General features: G+C 32.7%; 1 protein-coding gene across 6 annotated transcripts in view; it reads right to left on the bottom strand.

Moving 5' to 3' along the window:
• The window catches only part of Dzip3 (DAZ interacting zinc finger protein 3), a 96,717-nt gene that overhangs the window by 32,222 nt on the left and 42,958 nt on the right, over positions 1-21,537 (bottom strand). For all 6 annotated transcript variants that reach the window (XM_077795337.1, XM_026394674.2, XM_026394696.2 and 3 more), the window contains 9 exons: positions 21,155-21,231; positions 18,884-19,501; positions 16,571-16,603; positions 15,265-15,434; positions 14,358-14,402; positions 10,481-10,506; positions 6,522-6,687; positions 4,900-4,995; positions 4,615-4,742 (listed from right to left, as the gene is read on the bottom strand). In XM_077795337.1, the coding sequence (XP_077651463.1) occupies positions 4,615-4,742; positions 4,900-4,995; positions 6,522-6,687; positions 10,481-10,506; positions 14,358-14,402; positions 15,265-15,434; positions 16,571-16,603; positions 18,884-19,501; positions 21,155-21,231 (1,359 nt within the window). The remainder of the gene's footprint in view (positions 1-4,614; positions 4,743-4,899; positions 4,996-6,521; positions 6,688-10,480; positions 10,507-14,357; positions 14,403-15,264; positions 15,435-16,570; positions 16,604-18,883; positions 19,502-21,154; positions 21,232-21,537) is intronic.

The raw sequence follows: 21,537 nt of genomic DNA, 5'->3' as shown, positions 1-21,537 counted from the left end.
CTTTTACCATGTTTTTTCTTTCAAACTGTTACTGAATTTGAATTGAGTTTCTTGTAAACCACATATTATTAGAACATATTTTGTTTGCTTGTTTTTAAGTTCACTCTTTTAGTCTTTGCCTTATAATTGCTGTTTACAACTTAGATAATTATTGATATGTTAGGGCTTAACTGTCATTTTACAATTTGCTTTCTATTTATATCCCTCATTTTTCTTTTTTTTTTTTGTTTTGATCATCTTATGGGTTATTCGAACACATTTTTTTAGGTTCCATCTTGACTTATTTAATAGTATTTTTTAACACATCTCAGTGGTTTACAAAAAAATTACAGAATTAAAATTACAAATTAATGTGTGAAAATACACACACACACACACACACAATTACTGGTATTCATCTTTTCCTTCTTAAAGTGAAATTCAGAAATCATACTCTGAATTAGGTACTTTTACCCTCCTCACTTGTAAAATATATTGTTGTATTTTTTCTATATGTTACATTCCAGATGAGGTGGTACAATTAAAGAAATGAATGAGCATTAGAATGGACTCATTATTTTTATTTTCCCACTCATTCTGATTCTGATATTATTATTCCTTTTTTAATCTTCTATTTCCTTTAAGTTTAGAAAACTTCCTTTTCTCCTTCTGTAAGGGAGATTTGCTACCAAAAAATTCTTATACTTTCCCTTTGAGTTTGTCTCTCTTTTCATTCCTGAAGAATATTTTTGCTGAATACAGGATTCATGTCTATTCTTTTCTTTCAATTCTTCTCTTATCAGTAATTAAATAATGTGCTACTTCCTCTGACTCCCATGATTTTAGATGAAAACTCTGCTATAATTCCAATTAATGTTCCAACATAGGTACAATATCCTCCCTGCTCCTGGTATCTGTAGTTTTGCTTCCTTCCTTTCCCAGAGTCATACATCGTTTAAAAATATTAAATGGAATATTTCAGAAATAAACAATTCGTAAGTTTTCCACTGTTCTCAGTCTGAACAGTGTGGTATAATCTTGCACCCTCGTGTTCTGTCCTGGCTGGGATATAGAATCATCCCTTTGTCCAAGACATCTACCTACCCATTAGTTCCTTTGTAGCTATCTTGACTATCAGATCAACTGTCCTGGCACTACAGTGCTTATGTTCAAGAAACCCATGGTTTACTTAATAATATTCCCATAAAAGAAGAATAGTGATGCTATTTTATTAAGTATAATTGTTAGAATTATTCCATTTTAGTATTAGTTACTGTTCATATCTAACTGTACCTAATAAAAATTAAACTTTATTATGGATATGTAAGCTTAGGAAAAAAAAACATTGTATACACAGGTACTACCTAATCTTCAAATGTATCCCCTGTGGTTAAGGAGGACTACTCCTACAATTAAGATTATTCTTTGTTTTTAATTGTCACAGACATAGTTAAGATGTGTCTTGCCATGGATTTCTTTCAGTTTTTGCCATTTAGGGTTGTTTTAGCCTCTAGAACATGTAAATTTATGTGTGTTCTCAAATGTGAGAGTTTTCTATCATTTATTTGAGAGTTTTCTACTATTCCTTTGAACAGTCTTTTTCAGTCCACTTTCTCTCTCTGTTCTCCTTCTGGAACTCTGAAAAGAACTTTAGCTTTTTGTCATTATTCAACAGGTCCCTGAAACTGTCTTTTTAGATCCACCCACTCCCCAATCTGTTTTCTTTTGCTCTTCAGATGGGACAAATTCTATTCATCTATCTCCAAGTTCACTGTTTCACTCCTGTCATCTTTAGTGACTATAGTCAGTATTTTTAAATTAATTTTAATTATTATATTATTGTATTTAATTATAACTTACTGTTTCTTATTATAACCTGGTATTTTCTAGGTTTTCTTTTTGAGATGGGGGTCTCATTATGTTGCCCAGTCTGGTCACAAAACTTTTGGGCTCAATGATCCTCCTGCCTCAGCCTCCTGAGTAGCTGGGATTATAGGCCTTCAGGTTTCCATTTATTTCAAGAAAATTCAATTTTATCGGAGCATTTTTATAACAGTTGCTTTAAAATCTTTGTCAGATAATTCCAACATCTGATTCATCTTAATGTTGTCATGGTTTGTTCTCTTTAACATGATTTTCCTGATTCTTGGTATTATAACTATGTTCTATTGTAGCCTAGATATTTTGGATATTATGACTCTGGGTTCTATTTAATCTTCCTTTTTTTAAGCAAACAGTACCCCTCTTGAGATATAATATAAGGGCCAAATGGGTATGTACAGCTTTACACTGGTCCCTAATGAAAGCACTCTAACAGAAGTGGGCACTGAATTACACTGCCTCAATGATGTTGAAAGATGTAGAAGTTTAGCTCCCCATTGAGCCTAGCTGATATCTTCCCATGAAGAAGGAGCACCAACTCATACTAAAAAAGGCACCTTTTGTCTCCAAGTGGAGCATAAGATCAGCTCCCTACTGGCCCTGCTGACAAGAGTGGAATCACACCACTTTCTTATTAGAATGGAGGCAGAAGCTCCCTATGTGCTTGCTCCTCTGTCACCAGCTAATAAGGGGGGAGAGAAATGGAATGCAATTAGTTCCAGGGACAGATTTAGCGTTCCATGGGAGAAGGAGGGATGAAGCCTAGTCTTGACTAGTCCCACCAGGAACTGCCTTGTTGAGTCTCATTGATGCTGGTTAGAGGTACAGGCTCAGCTCTTATCCACTAGATCACACCTGACACACCCTGGCAGATGAATTAGGTGAATTACCTCCTTCTGTCTAGTGGGGATTATAAGATCAGCTGCTTGGATTCATTCCCCAGATAAACAAATAAATACATCATCATCATGATAAGGTCAGCTGCCTTCTCAATATTGCTGATAGTATCCTGATAGGGAAATAGATACTGCCACCTCTTTGTCAGGTGGACACTCAGATTGCACTGATTACTTTCTAGGGGTTGGTATGGGGGCCACTGGTGTTTAGCTAGAGTAGGGTGGTCACTATCAAAGTGTTTACTGTTGTTATACTTTCCTTTTCCTGATCCTTTGACTAGAGGAAACAAACTTCTTAGAATTTTTTTTTCTTTCTGTGGTTATTCACAGTTCTAGCTTCTGAAGTATCTTGTCTGGGATACATATGGGAGGCAACAAGAACACTTACTGTCATTTTTGTTCCAACGAACCCCAAAGTCTTTAGATATATATATTATTGTATATATTATTTTCCTCTTTAACCTTTTAGAGTGTTCCTATGTTTGGTTGTGTTATAACCAGGATGCAGGGAGCTGAGAAGAATGGGACTACTGTATCTTGTTGGACCTAAAAGTTCCTGTTATATGTAATTCTAATTCTTACATGTTAATCTATGGTATTCATTTGTTCATAATAAATTGTGCATACATCTTGTTATCTTTTACATGTGCTTTATATAATTCTTGACACAGTGGGCACCTGACATATGTTTGGTGAATGCTCTGATGTGAAGACATATGCATCCTACAGAGTGGTGGCTGTAGCCCTATGGATTGAGAAGGAATATTCTTTGATGGCAAAAGAGAGGCTGCTCATCCACACTGATAGAATTGCTTTTCTATAGAATTGCTTTTCTTATCTCTGATGTTACATGACATATTCTGGATTGATTATCATTTTCCAGGCTAAAAGATAGTTTTAAATCCTGAAGTATAGATAAGTGAAGTAAGTGATTGTGGCCCGCTCAGTTTGCCTAGACTTTCTTAGGTCCTCATCTCCTTCTGAACTCACAGGATCTCTCTTACTCCAATAGGGACAAATCTAAAGGTGTTGGTAATTGAAATTATGTTGTCAAAACTATGGCATCTAGTTCTTTATAAAACCCTTTTTATGTTTAAGCTAACAACATGTGATAGAAAATTTAGATCTAAATTGCTGCCAATACTTCTCCAATTTTATAAGACATATCTTGCACTCTCTTACTATAAAACATCTGCTAGTTTTTGTCTCTTCTTCCTACTAGAATTCTAGCAACTTCAATGGAATCTGAAATAGACTTCATGTATGGCTGGTGTTGTATAGTACAACTGTTTATTGAAATAAGCAAATGTGTTACAAACTATGCTACTATTACAACTGAGATATGTGGGAGGCAGCTATTAGTATAAAAAATAAAGTAGGTGAATCGTTTTTCCCTAATCAGTCAGAATTTGGGGACTTTGGCATTTAATACTTAAGACTATAAAAGAAGAGAGATTTGGTAAATATGGGAAGAGTCTCCATGACACAAATACTGACACACCAATATAAAGAAGTACTCACATGATTCCATAGGTGTCTTTGAGAAATGTACTTACAATATGCAATAAAGAATCAGCCAATCATCAATCAGATTTTTACAAATTATGAGTTACAACCTGAAAGTTAATTATCCTCTTCATATAATTTTATTACCTTCACACTTGTTTAGCCAATACATGAGCAGCTAGTTATTTCTCAATTCAATTAGCAAGGCAAAAATATAGTCGGTTTTTAAACAAGCCCTGTTTGGAATTTTGACTGTGTAGTCATATTGCCATCCAGTGGCCAAAATAAGTATCCTTATTAGATAAACAAGGGAAACCCACAATTTCCCTTCTATCAAAAAATTTGGACTTACTTGGAGACTTTATTGATTCCAAAAGCCACTTGTTGGTTAAGAGATGCAATTATTTTGTCTTTCTTTTTAATTTGTATTTGATTTTCTTGCCATCTAAATGTCACCGTTTTCAACTGTCTTTTGAAATCCTGGTCAATGAAAAATATTATTTCACAGTTAATTTGGTTTAAATCATTAGAAACTGAAAGAAAAACTAAACTGTATTCTTTTTAAAAAGCAAAAATATTAAGTTTAACATTTGAAATATTTCTTGCTTTCCTCAGATCTAGTGGGAAAAGTACTTACTTCACATTGATAGTGCAATTTATAAAGCTGCCGTTGATGGGCAAGCCTTTCCTTTTCAGTTTCTCCATAGTCTGTAGTTACCTTGCCAGTTGAACCCTATTAAGAAAATGAAATAATGCATGTCTTATTTTCCTCTTTAAAAAAGTACTACTATATTGTTATTTACAGGGGATTTAAAGATACCATCTAATAACTATTCATGTCTCAACTAAAACATCACTTCTCTGATGAGATAAACTCACCTCTCCCAAATTACACCCTTCACTAACAACAGTTACTTGTCTGCTGCTGCTTCTGTCGAATAACGCCATCAGCATGCTTACCTATACTAGTACATTTTAATTATACAAAATAATGGGTTTCACTGTGTCATATTCATACATGCAAATAATGTATTTTGATCACATCTACGCTCATACTTAACATTTTTTAAAGTATGCTTTTTGTAATAATGAGTCAGACACTCATTATTCCAATTTTAAGATAAAAGGAGTAGCAACGTGCCCAAGGTCACACAGCATGTGGAGGAACCTGATTTCTAACTTAATTATCCTCCTCATATAATTCTAATTTATATAATTTCTAACTTAGGCAGTCTTAATTGTCCAAACCTCTTCACTGCACTTTATCAACTCACTTTAATATTCAACTTCTCCACTAGATTGTAAACACTGTTAACAGGGACCATGTCTTAACATAATGTCTTGGCAACATGTACATCATAAATGTTTTTGTCTTTTCTTAAATGAATAAACATTTTTGAAAGGTATGTAACATTTTTATTCTAATTTTGAGTTGCTAGAGCTCTCCTGGATACTAAATAAAAACTTGGGGTCCCATAATTAAACTTTACCATGATATCCAAAACTAAGAGTATGTAATTTCAGTTAAAATGTACATATTTGAATACTGTAGATGGGAAGGAGAAAAATTGGGCATGACCATTTATATGAATGCTGTACTACCAGTCAGGTAATCATCTGTACTGACAAATACTTCTTAGTGAATATACAAACAGTGACTACTATCACCAAGGGAACAAGAAAAAAATATTGTACATTATATTTTTGTAAACACTTGATAAAAACCAGATTTAATTTAAAAAAAAAGTAAGTATGTTTTACAAAACTATTTTTGGTCATGACATTGAATCCAGTAAAATTATGCTAGTTTTTTTCCCCCTTGTGGTGTCCATAAACCTTTTACAAGGAATACATTTGTAATCACTTTGGCCAATAGTGAAGGCCAAGAAACGATTTAAAGGCTAATATGAAACATTTCCAGTTCCTAAAGTTTTTTCTCCCCTTCTTTTTTTTATTCTTCACCCTCTAAACCATATCTCCTTTTCTGTTTTTACTTTCTCCTTATAATAGCAGAAACCGCTGGGTTTTTAAAAAAGTCATTCTGGGGGCTGTGGCTGTGGCTCAGTGGTAGCACATGTGCCTGGTATGTGTGAGGCACTGGGTTCGATTCTTAGCACCAGGAATTAAGAAAATAAAGATCTATCAGCAACTGAAAAAAAAAAAAAAGTCATCCTGTTCAAAGAATATGGAAAAAAATAAAGGTTAACAACTATTTCTGGAATACAGAATCTGGGCTGTTCCCTCTCCACTCACACTTACCTGCTCTATCATGTCTAGAATATGCAATTCATCCAGGCTATAAAACTTGTCTTCAGATGCAGAATCCTCTTGAATGTCACTTGCATCGTCTTTCATAAATCTACCAATGAGTTGTGGATTTGTTTGTTCTTTCTTCAACTGTTCTTCCTTCTCTACCATATATGAGCTGTAGTGGTGATATGATCAATGTGATTTTTTATTAACTATACATTGCTTTTCATCTAAGCTATTGTTTCTTAAATTAGTATTGTACTTGTCTCATGAGATGCCCAGAATTAGAAGGTGTCATGGTTAAAGAATGTTTGGATAGTGCTCATACCATATTTTTCTCTTCAACATTCACAACGAATATCAGAATATTTGAAAGAGCATTAAAAGAAACTATTAAATCCTATTCAACACAATAAATTTATTTATTTATTTTAGTTGTATAAAACACACCTGTGTAAGGTGTAACCTTACACCCTGTCATTATCACAAAGGTATGGAAGTCAAGCAGTTCCAATTCAATCTCCACTATTTCTCCCTGTCTTCCCAGTCCTCTCCAGTCAATCTTACTTCAATCCGTTTATAGTTTTTTTTTTTTTTTTTTTTTTTCAATTAGTGTCCTGTGGATATACCTGATGCTGGGACCCACTGTGCCACACTCATACATTCACATGCAAAAGCTTGGTCAGATTCATTCTACTATTTTTCCCTTTTCCCATCTCTTCCTTCTCCTCCTTAATCTCCTTTGTCTATTCCACTCATCTTTCCTCTATATTAATGAAATTCAAGCTACCTTTTTCCTTTCTTTGTCTTTTAATGTTCCCCCCTTATTTTGGATTAGCTTCTGCATATCAGAGAAAAGATTCTACCTTTGACTTTTTGAGACTGGCTATTTCACTTAACACGACAGTCTCCAGATCCATCCATTTACTGGCAAATGCCATAATGTCATTTTTCTTTATGGCTTAGTGTGTGTGTGTGTGTGTGTGTGTGTGTGTGTGTATGTGTGTATGTGCGCACGTGTGTGTGCCTGTGTGTATACACATATGTATATATTTGTGTGTGTATACATGCACACACACACACACACACACACACACACACACACAAACACACTTTTCCTTTATCCATTCATCTGTTGAAGGGCACCTAGGTTGGTTCCATAGCTTGGCTATTGTGAATTGTGCTGTTATAAACATTAATGTGGCTGCATCATTGTAGAATGCTCATTTTAAATCTTTTGTATACATACCAAGGAGTGGGATAACTGTGACACATGGTGGTTCCATTTCTCCTTTTAGGAATCGCCATACTGCATGCCAGAGTGGTTGTACTAATTTGCAGTCCCACCCATAATGTATGAGTATACCTTTTCCCCACATCTTTGTCAACATTTACTATTATATAATTGCCATTCCGATTGAAGTGAGATGAAATCTCAAAAAAGTTTTGATACGCATTTCTCTAATTGCTAGATGTCAAACATTTTTTCATATATTTGTTGACCATTTGTATTTCTTTTGAGAAGTATCTATTTTGTTTCTCAAATTATAACTGAATTATCAGTTGACGTGTAAAACAATATTTTGAGAAACACTGGCAAGCATGTCCACATCTGCTCTATTATTTATTCATCTGAACATTCCCTACCACCCAAAATTGTCTTGACAAGTAGGCTGGTTTAATCAACTTCAGTGTAAATGGAGGGCTATGCATAGCAACATAAAATAGATTATCAAATATAAGTTTCTTTTACAAAAGAATTTTTAAATAAAACTATAGTGACAACATAGCATTCAGTAACTACACCACTAATAAGAACCACTAAAAAATAAAAATACTAAATATATAATGTCAAGTGTCCAATTTTTATGCTTATGTCTAAATTTAAATGCATGCTACTAATCTTTTACTTGGCCTACTATTTAGTAACTCTAAATTTCTTCCCTAATCTCCTGAATGATAACTAGAAATAGTACTTTTATTTAAAACACAATATAGATGACTTGATTTTGCAAGTGAATAAAATTTTAGGATACAGTATTACTTTTTTAGAACACTAACATCTAACGTTTGTAGAATTTATAAAAGTCATTAGACATAACTGAGATATTCTAGAGTGACTTAAACATTTAGAAAGTTCAATGGAATCAATTGTTTATATGGACCAGTTTCCCGAACTCAATTTTTTAACTTATTTGAAGAGCTTAAAAAAAAAAAAAAGATACAAGTTTCCAGGCACCCCTCTAAGTAAAAAAAAAAAAAATATATATATATATATATATATATATATATATATATATGTATTTGCATTTTTAAAAGCTTCCCAAGATTATTCCTAAATATTTTCAGTACAATAATGGCACTGGGAAATATAGGAAAATGTTCATATTTTTAACAGTTGAAAACTGAAGTATAAAGAGGTAAAATTACAATAATTTTCAAAACTGAAAACAGAACAGAATGTCAAACAAAGTATGAAACAAATGTGAAAAAATGATTAACTGATGAATTGGGATGATAGGTATTTATACTGTTGTATATATAGTACTCTCTTTACTTTGTGGGTATTTGAAAATTCTCACTTAAAAACAAAGCCTCTGGGGTATATTGATCATTACATAGATTTGGATCTACAATGTAAAAAAAAAAAAAAAAAAAAAGATCGCTGACAATGTGTCACTTTTATTAAGTAATTTTTATGGCATTTAGAAAAAGCCAAGAAACAAACTAATAAACAAAACAAAAACCTGTTGCTCTAGTGGCTCAATATGTTGCCAAAGAAAGCAGAATCATATCTTGGCTGATGAACTAATTTTTGTGGGGGAAGGGTACCAGGGATGAACTCCACCACTGAACCATATCCCTGGCCCTATTTTGTATTTTATTTCAAGACAGGGTCTCACTGAGTTACTTAGCACCTGCTTTTGCTGAGGCTGGCTTTGAACTTGCCATCCTCCTGTCTCAGCCTCCTGAGCCACTATGATTATAGGCATGTGCCACTGATGAATTATTTATTCAACAAGTGGATTGTGTCCATAAGAAATATTTACTAGAAATAATAGCTTTAAAGTTTACAAAATATGTTCTTGCTTTCATTTAAAAGATATCCCAATTTATGTTCTGAGAAATTTTCTAATGTTTCTAATAAACAGTTACCAATATTTTGGTAGAAATAATGTTGTTTCTTCATTAAATGTTCTATCCCCTTCCTTCATCTACTATATTGTGATCAATCACATGGTTATATAATATCTCTTAGTGGTGTTTTGACATTGAAATGTTTATGTTAAAAGTTAAAAATTCACTGTCAATAACTGAGATAAAAAACAAACAAACAGGGGCTGGGGATGTGGCTCAAGCGGTAGCGCGCTCGCCTGGCATGTGTGCGGCCTGGGTTCGATCCTCAGCACCACATACAAACAAAGATGTAGTGTCCGCCAAAAACTAAAAAATAAATATTAAAATTCTCTCTCTCTCTCTCTCACACACACACACACACACACTCTCTCTCTCTCTCTTTAAAAACAAACAAACAACAACAACAAAAAAACCCACCACTACCACCACCACTTTAGGTTAAATAAAAACACATTAAATCAAACTCTTCTAAAGAGGTCACTGGGGAATAACAATGATTTATTCTAGATCTAGTCTAGATTTGGCTACTACAATATAGAATACAATTAAAAATATTTTATGCAGAACTCAAGTTATTTCTTGAATGAATCAGTGAGCACTAGATGACTCCTAAGTAGCCTCAGAGAAAAAATGGTGAGAGACTATTCTTCTAAGCTAAATATTTCAACTTTTTGTCATTTTCTGTAACATAGCAGCAACTTGTTAAGAAAAATAACTGTTTTTTTTCTTCTCTTAGTGAAAAATTTTTCAAAGGAAAGCTGAGTGTTATGGACAAAGCACACTTTGCAAATACTAAGAAAAACTTAAAAATTAAATTAAATAATACTTACACTTGCTCTTCTTTTGAGTCCTTATTCTGAAAAAAAGCATTAAGAATTAATAACCTATATCAACTATATCAATATAGCATAGTGATATCTCATTTAGATCCAGTGTTTCTCAAATATTTTTGATCACAACCAAATAAATACATTTTATATCATGATGCCATATATGCTTACTTATCTATATCTTTACTCACAAGTGAAAAATTAAAATATAAATTTCATAAAATATTCATGTTATCTGTAATGAACAGTGACTGTGGTATTGTTTATTTCTATTATTCTACCTTCTTTAAAATGGTGGTTCTAATCTATTAAATTGATTTTATAATCTACTACTAAGTCATGACATATAACATTAAAAATCACTGACTCAGATAATGAAGGTGAATATTGGGGTCGAGTTTGAACTGTCGGTAAAATTCAGAAAAGGGTATATGTAATTTCGATTTATTCCAATGCTAATTACAAGGGTTCTTGGAAACCTTCATGTAAAGTGCAATCAGACTAAAACATTAACAATCTTAAACAAGGTGGCCAGGACCGGTGGCAGACGCCCATAATTGCAGTGGCTCAGGAGGCTGAGGCAAGAGGATAATGAATAAGTTCAAAGCCAGCCTCAGCAACTTATGGAGGCTCTAAGCAACTCAGTGAGATCTTGTCTCTAAATAAAAATATATACAAACAAGGGCTGGGGATATGGCTCAGGAGTTAAGTGTCTCTGGGTTCAATTCCCAGTAGAAACAAAATCAAAAGAAAAACAAACAAACAACAACAACAAAAAACAATAACAGAGAAGTATTCAGGAGATCTCAGTTTGGAAGAAATCTTTAAAAAGTCCCTAAATTTTATCTTCATTAAAACTATAGCAACAATGTATCAAATAAAGGTAACAGAAATGACATAAATTAGGAATACTATATAAGAATTAATTTCTACCATCTCTTGTTTACAAGAAATTCAGAGTTTCTTTCTATACAGACAATGGTCTTTTTCATTTAAATTATTATTTTTTTTTTAGTAGTTGATGGAAACAAAACCTTTTATTTCATTTATTTTTATGAGGTGCTGAGGATCGAACTCAGTGCCTCACACATGCCAGGTAGGCTCTCTACCACTGAGCTACAACCCCAGCCCCAGACAATGCTCTTCTGCTGTTACCAGTACACTAAGAAAATTCTGATGTTTCAGTTTTCTGACTTACGTTCAATGTTCAATGCCAATTTGATTTTACAATTTAGAATTACTGACTCTGACTTTGGTTCCTGTGCACTTGAATGCCCAAGTTGAAAAGATCTTTAGTTGTACATAATAAGTATACCTAGTATAGTATAAATTATTTCTAGACTATTTCTCAAATTTCCTTCTAGCTGTTCCTATGACAACTTTATGCCAATATACATCAATCTCTCTTGAATTCATCTCTGCAACTTCTGTTCTGTAGCAAGGCCACGCAATCTGAAGAGCTAGATTTGTTTTCTGTCATTTTTTTCTCCCACAAGGCTTCATCACAAAAGACTTCTATTCTTTTCCCAATTCCAACCCTGGGAAGGAGATGGAAGGATCTAAATATCCAAAAGAGTTATTTACAATTCAGATTATATTAGAAGGAATACTCAATACCTAACTGAAGAAAGAGAAAATACAGAATAGCTACAAAGTGTGTACTGTCCCCACTATATGCTATACAAATTCTACCTTTTCTTGATATTTTATTAGAGAATATAATTTCATGCAGAGACTGCTATGGTTTCAAATGACTGCTATGGTTTGGATATGAGGTGTCTCCCAAAAGCTCATGCATGAAATGATGCAAGAAAGTTCAGAGGTGAACTGATTGGGTTATGATCCACTTGAATGGATTAACTGGGTGGTAACCTAGGAGGGTAGACAGGGTATGTCTGGTGGAGATGGGTTGCTGGGGGTGTGCCTGTATAGTACATATTCTGTCTCTGCTGAAGTCTGTCTGCTTTCTGGTGCCATGTCTTGAGCTGCTTTCCTCCACCATACTCTTCCACCATGAAGTTCTACCTTACATCAAGCCCAGAGCAACAGAGTTGGCCATTTCTGGACTGAGACCTCTGAAATCATGAGCCCCACATTAACTTTTCCTCCTCCAAATTGCTCTTGCTGGGCATTTTGGTAACAGCATTGTATAGCTGACTACAACAGTCATTGTTGCTTTGTGCAAGAAGCATAATTTAATGTTAAAATTTTTTGTAAGAATTCCTCATTAGAGAATTTGGTTGATGTCACTGTTTGTAACTGGTTGCCTATGCTACAACTAGACAATTCTTTGCACCTACAGCACAGCAATTTAAGCATATGAATAGGATTATTCCATATAAAATAATTGTTTGTGTAACTTTAAGCATTTTTTAAATATTTAAAAATTTAGATAAAAGATACAAGATAAAGATATAAGATCTCTCTTCTAATATCCAAATTTTATCTTAATAAAATTTATTTCAAAAGTATTTGAACTTCTTAAACTAAATTAGAAAAAAAGATGTTAAGGAAACAAGATAATACCTAGATATTTGTTGACATTTAATAAAACATTTTTAATATCCATATGTATGAAATTTTTAGTGATATTTCCATTTATTTCTAGTTGTATTTTCTCTGTTTGGTTTCAATTTGACATTTCTATTTAACTAAAATTGAGAATTTGAGAATTATCATATTTTAATTTTTTTGGAATCAGAGAAAAGACATACTACATAGAACTTAGTTTTGTGGTTTGACAGCTGTGAATTTACTTGTCCAGCTTTAGATAGTCTTAGACCTGGGACTTATCAATATTTTGGCAGAAATAAAATATACCACTAATCTAGTGAACTGGACTGTGTTTTATAAGGAAAAACTCTCCAAAATTAAAAAAAAATGCATATATCTGAATTTTAAAAACAATTTAATTTTCAAAACTTTGGAGCTAAATAAGTTACAATAAATGATGGTTATGAAAACTGTGAAAATAATACTGATATTTATTTATCATATAATGTATAAATTATCTTTATTTTGTTTTTTGTTTTTTTCTTTTTAGATACATATGACAGAATATTTTGACATGTTATTTATTTTGTTCTTCACATCAGTAAGTACTTTGTAAATTCATCAATGATTAAAATCTGTGCATACTTCCAAATGACAAAGATTATGGTCTCACCAGATTGTAGCTGGGAGAACTACAATCACTCAGTATATAATAAACAAAGATATCAAGATTTTAAATATATTGTTTCAGACTAGAAAAACAATATTTTTTTTCACCACTAAGTATGAACCACAAAATGGACAGTAATATGTCTAGGTTAAAAAAACACCTCACTTTGCATTGTAACTGTCTACGTGATTAGAAGACTTTTTAATAAAACTGTAAGACTTTTTGAATTTTTTTTTTTGGAACTGGTAGACATGAGGAAAGAGCAATGAAAAAGGTTGCATTTGTTCCTTTATTGCACATTATTGCATTTTTGGCAGACTCTCAGACACACAAAAGAAAATAAGATTTCTAAACATGTTGAAAAATGCTTCTACATAGTAGAAATATGACAAAGGAAGCTGTTATTAAAATACTCAGTAGACATTTTTAAAATGACAGTGGTATGCAGAAATTAAGGGAATTTTAAATTGACTAATTCAATCAACATATTTATATACTGAAAAGTGAAAATTATGATTTAGAGTTGTATATACTGTTTCAACTATATACAATGTAAGTGGATTTCTCTATAATCCTATACTCAACATGCCATTGAGTCATTCATGCTACATGTCTATCTTGGACTAATTTAAGTTCTAACAATGAATTCATGTATTAAAATGAAGACTTGATAATCAGGCAACTCTGTATTATAATGCTCATGTAGTCTCTTACCTTTTTATTCTTAGTTTTTTTCTTTTTCTTTGGTTTACTCTTAACCTAGCAGGCAAGAAATAAATCATTTAATATGCAGCTCAAAGTATACAATGGGCTATTTTGCATGCTTCTTCTAACTATTGATAGTTTGTCTTCTACTACTATAAATCATATTTCTTTCTAGGTTTTATGGAAACATTTATTTTTATTTTAGTCTTAGTTTTTTGTCCTTGACAAATCAATAAAGTATAAAGGAATAGAATATTCTGTCAATAAGTAGGCTAAGGGTAAATGCTTTCAGGTGCTCACTTGAACACATGCATGTGACCAACAAAGAAAGAAAGCACTTTTATTTTACAACTCTTTTTTACTGTATTGTAGTGCTGCTTATCCTATAATTCAAACATCTAGATATGTGAGGAAGAAAGCACTTTTAAAAGAGCAACATATTCATGTTCATAAGATGAACGATTAAGCCCATGAAAAACTTAGTGACTATATAATAACTTTTGCTAGTTATTAAGAAACATGGAGATTCTATCCTAGATGATTTAAATTCTACTTCTGTGCAAGTGGCATTGAAATATTTCAATTTTCTCTTTCTCTCTGCTCTATACCCCATTATACACTCTTTTTCTTTCTGCTACCCTTCCACTTAGACTTCCATTAATCAGGAAGAAGAATTGTACTCAGAAATCTAGCATGGAGCCTGGCACAGAGTAAAGTGTTCAATAAATGTTGATAAAATAAATGGTAATGGCAGGAATTATTATGGAATAAAGTACTGAGGAAAGAAGTATTCCAATTCAAGTTCTGTGTGAACACAGTTAAATATAAGCTAAAATCATAATGCCTTAAGTATAGTACACACAACTAAAGGCCCAGATTAAGTTTTTGAAATTCAAATATTAATGAAAGCTTATACTTCCTGGAGATCTTTAATAGATTCTGTTGAAGATTCACTGGGTATTGAGGCTCCATCTTTACTCATTTCTGCTAACTGTATTTCAGTGTTTGATTTCACATTTATATTGTATTCCATGAATGGTGGACTTAGTTCTTCCTCTTCATTCTGCAACTCTTCTATTTCAATACCTAATTTTTAAAGACAAAGCACTCAGAATCTAGATGCAAGCAATTTTAGTCTCTTATTATGATTATAAAAATGCTTGCCTAAATATCTGTATGTGTATATGTATATATATATAACATATGCCAAAAAAAGAGATACAGAATAAATCTTACTTTTTCCAAATACTAGATAAAAATACAATGTCTATCAATGATCAAATAATAGGTACATATAATTAGCCTGGAATTAATCTGTATGAACCAAAATGCTATGAAATTTTGTTGGTATCTTAAGTAGACTATAGGTAATTAATTACTTTAGAACTTAAGTAGACACAAAATACTGTTTCTGAGTTTTGACACTGACCCTGTAAATACTGTAACCAGTATTATTTTAGGATACAAATCAGAAACATAAAGAAGATAAGGAAAAATTAAAATACCTATTTTTTCTTTATCATAAGAAGGATATCAGCCCCTTATTATGTGCTCTCTTTGACACTGTTCCTTGTTATTGCCACAGAGACTCAGCCCAAAACTTCACCTGGATGGTTCAACATTTACCTCTAAATAGATCCTTTTTTTTTTTTTTTAAAAAAAAGCTGAATGTTAATTATATTTAAAACAACAACAACACAAAAATGGAAATAAAAAAGCCAGGTATGGTGTTGTATATCTGTAGTGTCAGGTATTTTGGAGACAAAGACTTAAGCTCAGGAATTTGAGAGGCCATAATGGGGAAATTAGGAAAACCCCATCTCAAAAAAAAAAAAAAAAAAAAAAAAAATCAAATAAATAAATAAATGGAAGTTTAAAAATACATTAACTCACTTCATCACCTGGCCAAAAAAAAAAAAAAAAAAAAAATACAGCTATAAACAATTAATTGTTAATCAGATAAAGCTGTACATGTTTGACAACAAGTTAAAAACATCATGCTTAGGTAACAACCTGAAGTATATGTACTAAGACCAAGGTTCATTCAAGATTTAGCTGGCTAGTATTAATATGAACAAATGATTTCCCAAGCTTTTAATAAATAGGTATAGTTTACAGTTTATTAAACAGTTAATCTGACCAACTATAAATCCTATAGCTATCCCTTAGGTATCACAAATTAAAAGGTCACTCTTAATTACTTTATTGTTAAATATACTTACGTTGACTGCCAGTTATTGACTGCAGAGCAATTCCTATGGTACAAAAAAATAAAAATAAAAAAATTTAGATGTACAACTACAAATGCTACCAACAAAGGTCTGACTAAGTTTAAGAAAAGAGTAAGATTTTTACACAGCACCAATTCATTCTATAATTAACTATAAAAATAGCAATTTATGGTCATCAAAGCAATTTAGATAAGGCACAACCTAGATTATCATATAAAAATTATAAGCTCTGGGCTGGGGATGTGGTTCAAGCAGTAGCACGCTCGCCTGGCATGCATGTGGCCCGGGTTCAATCCTCAGCACCACACATAAACAAAGATGTTGTGTCTGCCGAAAACTAAAAAATAAATATTAAAAATTCTCTCTCTCTCTTTAAAAAAAAATTATAAGCTCATGATTAAAGAGAGAAAATTACACAAAAATTTAATAGTTGATAAGAGAAAAAGCCTAGAATATAAGTGCTTAAACAAAGCAGAAAATTCCTTATTGTTAATTTAAGGCCATGAAGGTATAACAGTCAATTATGAAGTAAATTTCCATTGAAACTTTGTGATTTTTTTTTTTTTTTTAGCAATCTGAATTATCCTGGTCAGCACCACTCTTCTTGTCTGTTAATATTTATTGAGCACTTATGATATGCATCAGGCTGTGTTAATCTCTAGAGATTGAAGGGTGAAAAAAAAATAACAACCTTCATGGAGATTTAGTGAGGACAATGGGTATTTATCAAATATTCATAGATAAATGAATAAAAACTGCAAGTTTAATAACTGAGGAAAGAGAAGAAAGATACTAAGAAAGCCACTATTAAAGGAACTTGATCAATAAGCTCTTCAGACTATACAAGTAAAAACTGCTTGAAATGCCTGGAATTGGCGTTTAAAGCCCTTTCCAAATATTACCTCATTTTCATGAGTTTTTGCTATTTAAAATCTTAATACAGTAAATATATTTTGAAAAATACAATTAGTAAGTAAATTTATAAATCAAGAATTCTTCCTTATTAATTTTCCCATTTCACTAAACTCAGTGTCTCCTTACACTTATAAAAAGGCTCTCAAATATTAATCAAATAAAGCTATCCCAGAACCTTACTACCAGGACTGGGAGTGAGACAAAGTAATTTTCTCTGAAGAAAACCTGGACCAGGTTCAACAATTACTAGAAACTTGGGAAATTGTACATTTAATAGTATAGGTGTGGTCATCAGTTACTCATTAGGCTAATAACTTGGGGACAAGAAACATTCACTCAGAATAGCACAGCAAGAATTTCAATGATGCTGACAGGCTTTGAACTCTATTGCCCAAGAGCAGATCTGAGAAGCAATCCTGGGATGTAGCAGAGAAAGTCCAAAGTGTTTCACATATCAAGAGACAAGTCTATGAATGGAACTGCTGAATTCAGACACTTCTAATATCTAATATTTTAATTACCCACAGCAAATGGATAGCTGCTAAAATTTTAAAATAAACATCAAGGTTTGGCTGAAAAGAAGAGGAAAAGAAATATATACCTATTGTGTCTATAAAGGCATCCTCAAATCACACAGCACCTGTAATTCATGGTTTTAGGCATATTTACTTTTGGAGAAGTAATAAAATCATTTTATTTAAAAATTTTTAAAGCTGGGCATGAGAGTGCATGCCTATAATCCTAGTGACTTGGGAGGCTGAGGCAGGAGGATCACAATATAGAGGCCAGCCTTGGCAACTTAGTGAAGCTCTAAGCAACTTAGCAAGAAACTGTATTAAAATTAAAAAATAAATAAAGAGGTCTGGGTACACAGCTCAGTAATAAAGAGCTCCTGGGTTAAATTCCAGTACCAAAAGAAAAAAAAGTCTTAATAATTGCTTTCTCAATATGAAAAAAGAAATCCTCTTGAGTATGTTTTTTTCTATGAACTCCCTTCTACGTTAATGTCATTAATACCAATTTTTTTAGTTTCCTGCATCATAATATATTATTACATTTCTATAAATTTGTTGTTTTCCTCTGAAATATCCTTTCCTCATCTTCTTCATGTGGCAAGCCTCTCTAGATCATTTAAGAATTCCTTAAATATTATATTTTCCAGAAAGCTTTTTAAGACTCCTTTGAGGGAGGACATCCCACATATTCTGTAAATATCTGTAGTACCATAATTTCCATTACCACCTTCATTTTTTTTTCTCATCACCTTCTTATTGAATCTATTCTACCAAGAATTCAACTTCACTGACTCTTTCTACCCTTTGCATTGTGCCTGGCACAGAGCACACTTTCAATGAGATTTACTGACTGAAGTAAACAATTACTTAGTACCTTGTTGATAGCAGGATAACATCCTCTGGATGATTTCTGGTACTGGTATGCCTAGGTAGATGGATAGCTGATGGTAATCAAGGGAGATATTCTCAATGGGATTTTCCTTCACTTTGTCAATATCCTCTTGCTTCATCCCAAGGCGCAGAAGAATATCTGAAACTTTTTTCCAAATTGAACTGAATTGTGACTCAGTGAGACCATTCATCAAAATCTCACTAAGGAGGATATCCCTGTATTTGCACAGCCTCAGGATGTCTGCAGACTTAGAGAGATCAGATGATGGTGGTTCCATATTCCAGCCTTTTTTTGGTGCAGGGAATACATTCAAATGTTTTATGAGAGCTAAGAGGAGGCATAAGTCAAACTGTTTGGACTGTGGTAGCTCCTTGTTTGGAGGATAGAGAAGATGCCATGATCCACCCAATGGGTGATTGGTCCAAAGATGGTTGTAGTAGGATTCCAGCACATTCTTGTGTATAAGCAGCTCTTTTTTCAAAAGAGGGGGTGGCATAGCCTCATCAAATATTTGCCGGACAATGTCAGTACCAGAAATAATAATTATATGAAGCAGATGATAGAAATAATTATAATCAAGTTTGAAGATAGGCATTTCATCTGAAAATGAATTTTGAGAAGTCAAGACATTCCACATTAATGCTCTTTTTCTATGTGGCCTCTTGAATTACATTCTAAGCTCCTAAACTATTCCTAAGGAATGAAGCACAGCATAGTGCTTTGCCACAACTGGTGCTAAATAAACATGCTGCTTTCTATCTAGCTGTCAAAAAACCTTAAACAAAAACAATATGTACCCAAGCAAAAGCAATCACCAGAACCTTTCAACCATCCAAGGTTTCATTCAAGTACATGAGCTTTGGCAACCAAATGTCATCAAAGTATTAGGCCTCTAAAATTTTCCAGGAATGATAATTGCAATGTTTATACTTCACTTAAACAACTATACTTTATCCTAATTTTTAACACTATTCAATAGAGTTTATATAACAAACATGTTTTATATTTGCATTGTCTAAAAATTGTCTGATACTGAGCACTGTAAATGTTGCTTATCTTGAGGAACATAGTGTTAAATTTTATTTAATTTTAATTAATCTTTAAACTATGCCATAGGCTAGTTGTTATCATATTAGAAAGCACATGTCTATATCAAGAAACATGAAACAAAATCTAAATCCTTATTACTCAAAGTGTCATCCACAGACCAAGAGCAGCAGCATCCACCTGGGAGCCTGTCAGAAATGCAGAATCTCAGGCCCACTCCAGATCTACTGAATTAGCACCTGCATTTTAATAAAACCATCAGATTTTTATTAAATACATACAAATTCTTAGAAGCACTAATCTAGTAAACTTCATGTTTTTACACCCCAAAATAAATTTAATGATAAAGTATGTATGTCATTAATGAAATAAAATAGGCATGAGACTAAACTATTCAGTATTTTCCTAGTTTAGTAGTACTTTCACAGAAAGAAAGTAGACTAAGATGAGTTAGAAAGTAGTAAGAATTTGGTATATGATAGTATTTGGTATATGATAGTACTTATATCAATATCAAAATGTATTTATCATAGAATGTGGCTTATTTTATCCTTCTTGATTTCATGTTTTAATAAAATTTTAAATTAGTATTTATACTTAGTATACCTCACATTTGCTGTGGACCTGAACAAAATTAACAATAAAATGACTCAAAGAGCTTTCTCCAGCTAGCCCAATAAAAAGCTGGCTGCTAAGAGGGATATCCATTTCCCCTAGCACAAAGGACTGCCACCAAACTAGTCTTCCTTGGGACCAAGGACCTGTAATATCTCTAAGTGCTGGAGAGAGCATTTCCTAGCACATTCCTGAATATTGGCACCTTAGTTTAGACTACTTGGCTCACAGATGAGAATGTTCATTTACCCCATGTTAGGATGCTCTAAATGCTGCTCTATCAAAAGGAAAAATAGTAACAATGGGAGAGGAGTTGGAGGAAAGCTCTGCTGAGGCAAATCTTATTGTGTAGTCACAGCTACCTGGCATGCCGTACTATAGAATGCCAAAGTAATATGATACCCATATACTGCTAATCTTTCTGTCTGTGAGTTCTAGCCTACAAAAGGTGCTGCTCACTGGTATAAACCCAAGTCTAGAGAACAGCCAATAAAGGTGATGGTATGCTTGTTAATGGCATGACACTTTACAGAGAAAGTAAAATATGTTCACATACTTTTCAAAAGGAGTCATATAAAACTAAAATAATACCTTTTGTATTAAATTTTAAACTGATCTTCGGTCTTATATCAGTATCAGTTATTTTCAGAGACATCAACTTCTTATAACTGTAAATGAAAAAAATTAAGTTATCGTGAAATAATATAAAAGTCAGTCAATATTTGTGGTATAAGTATGGTTAAATGGGTATTTTCTTCTCCTCCTACTGGAAATGATTCAAAAGCAAAAGAAAAAATCGAATATAAAATATAAAATACTAACAAAACCATACACATTTTCATTGTAATTAAGAGGCAAACAGTATTGGTAGATTCATACAGAAAAGAATCACGTAAAAAGTTTATCTGCAAGAAGGCTCTGTTGTAGCAGAAAAAAAGAAAAATGGCTTACATTGTCAACAAAACAAAAGCAAA

Source organism: Urocitellus parryii, chromosome 2, assembly GCF_045843805.1.
Source record: "Urocitellus parryii isolate mUroPar1 chromosome 2, mUroPar1.hap1, whole genome shotgun sequence".
In the NCBI taxonomy this organism is placed as follows: Eukaryota; Metazoa; Chordata; class Mammalia; order Rodentia; family Sciuridae; genus Urocitellus; species Urocitellus parryii.
Note: the sequence above shows the minus strand (reverse complement) of the source record. Positions and strands in the feature narration are given on the sequence as shown.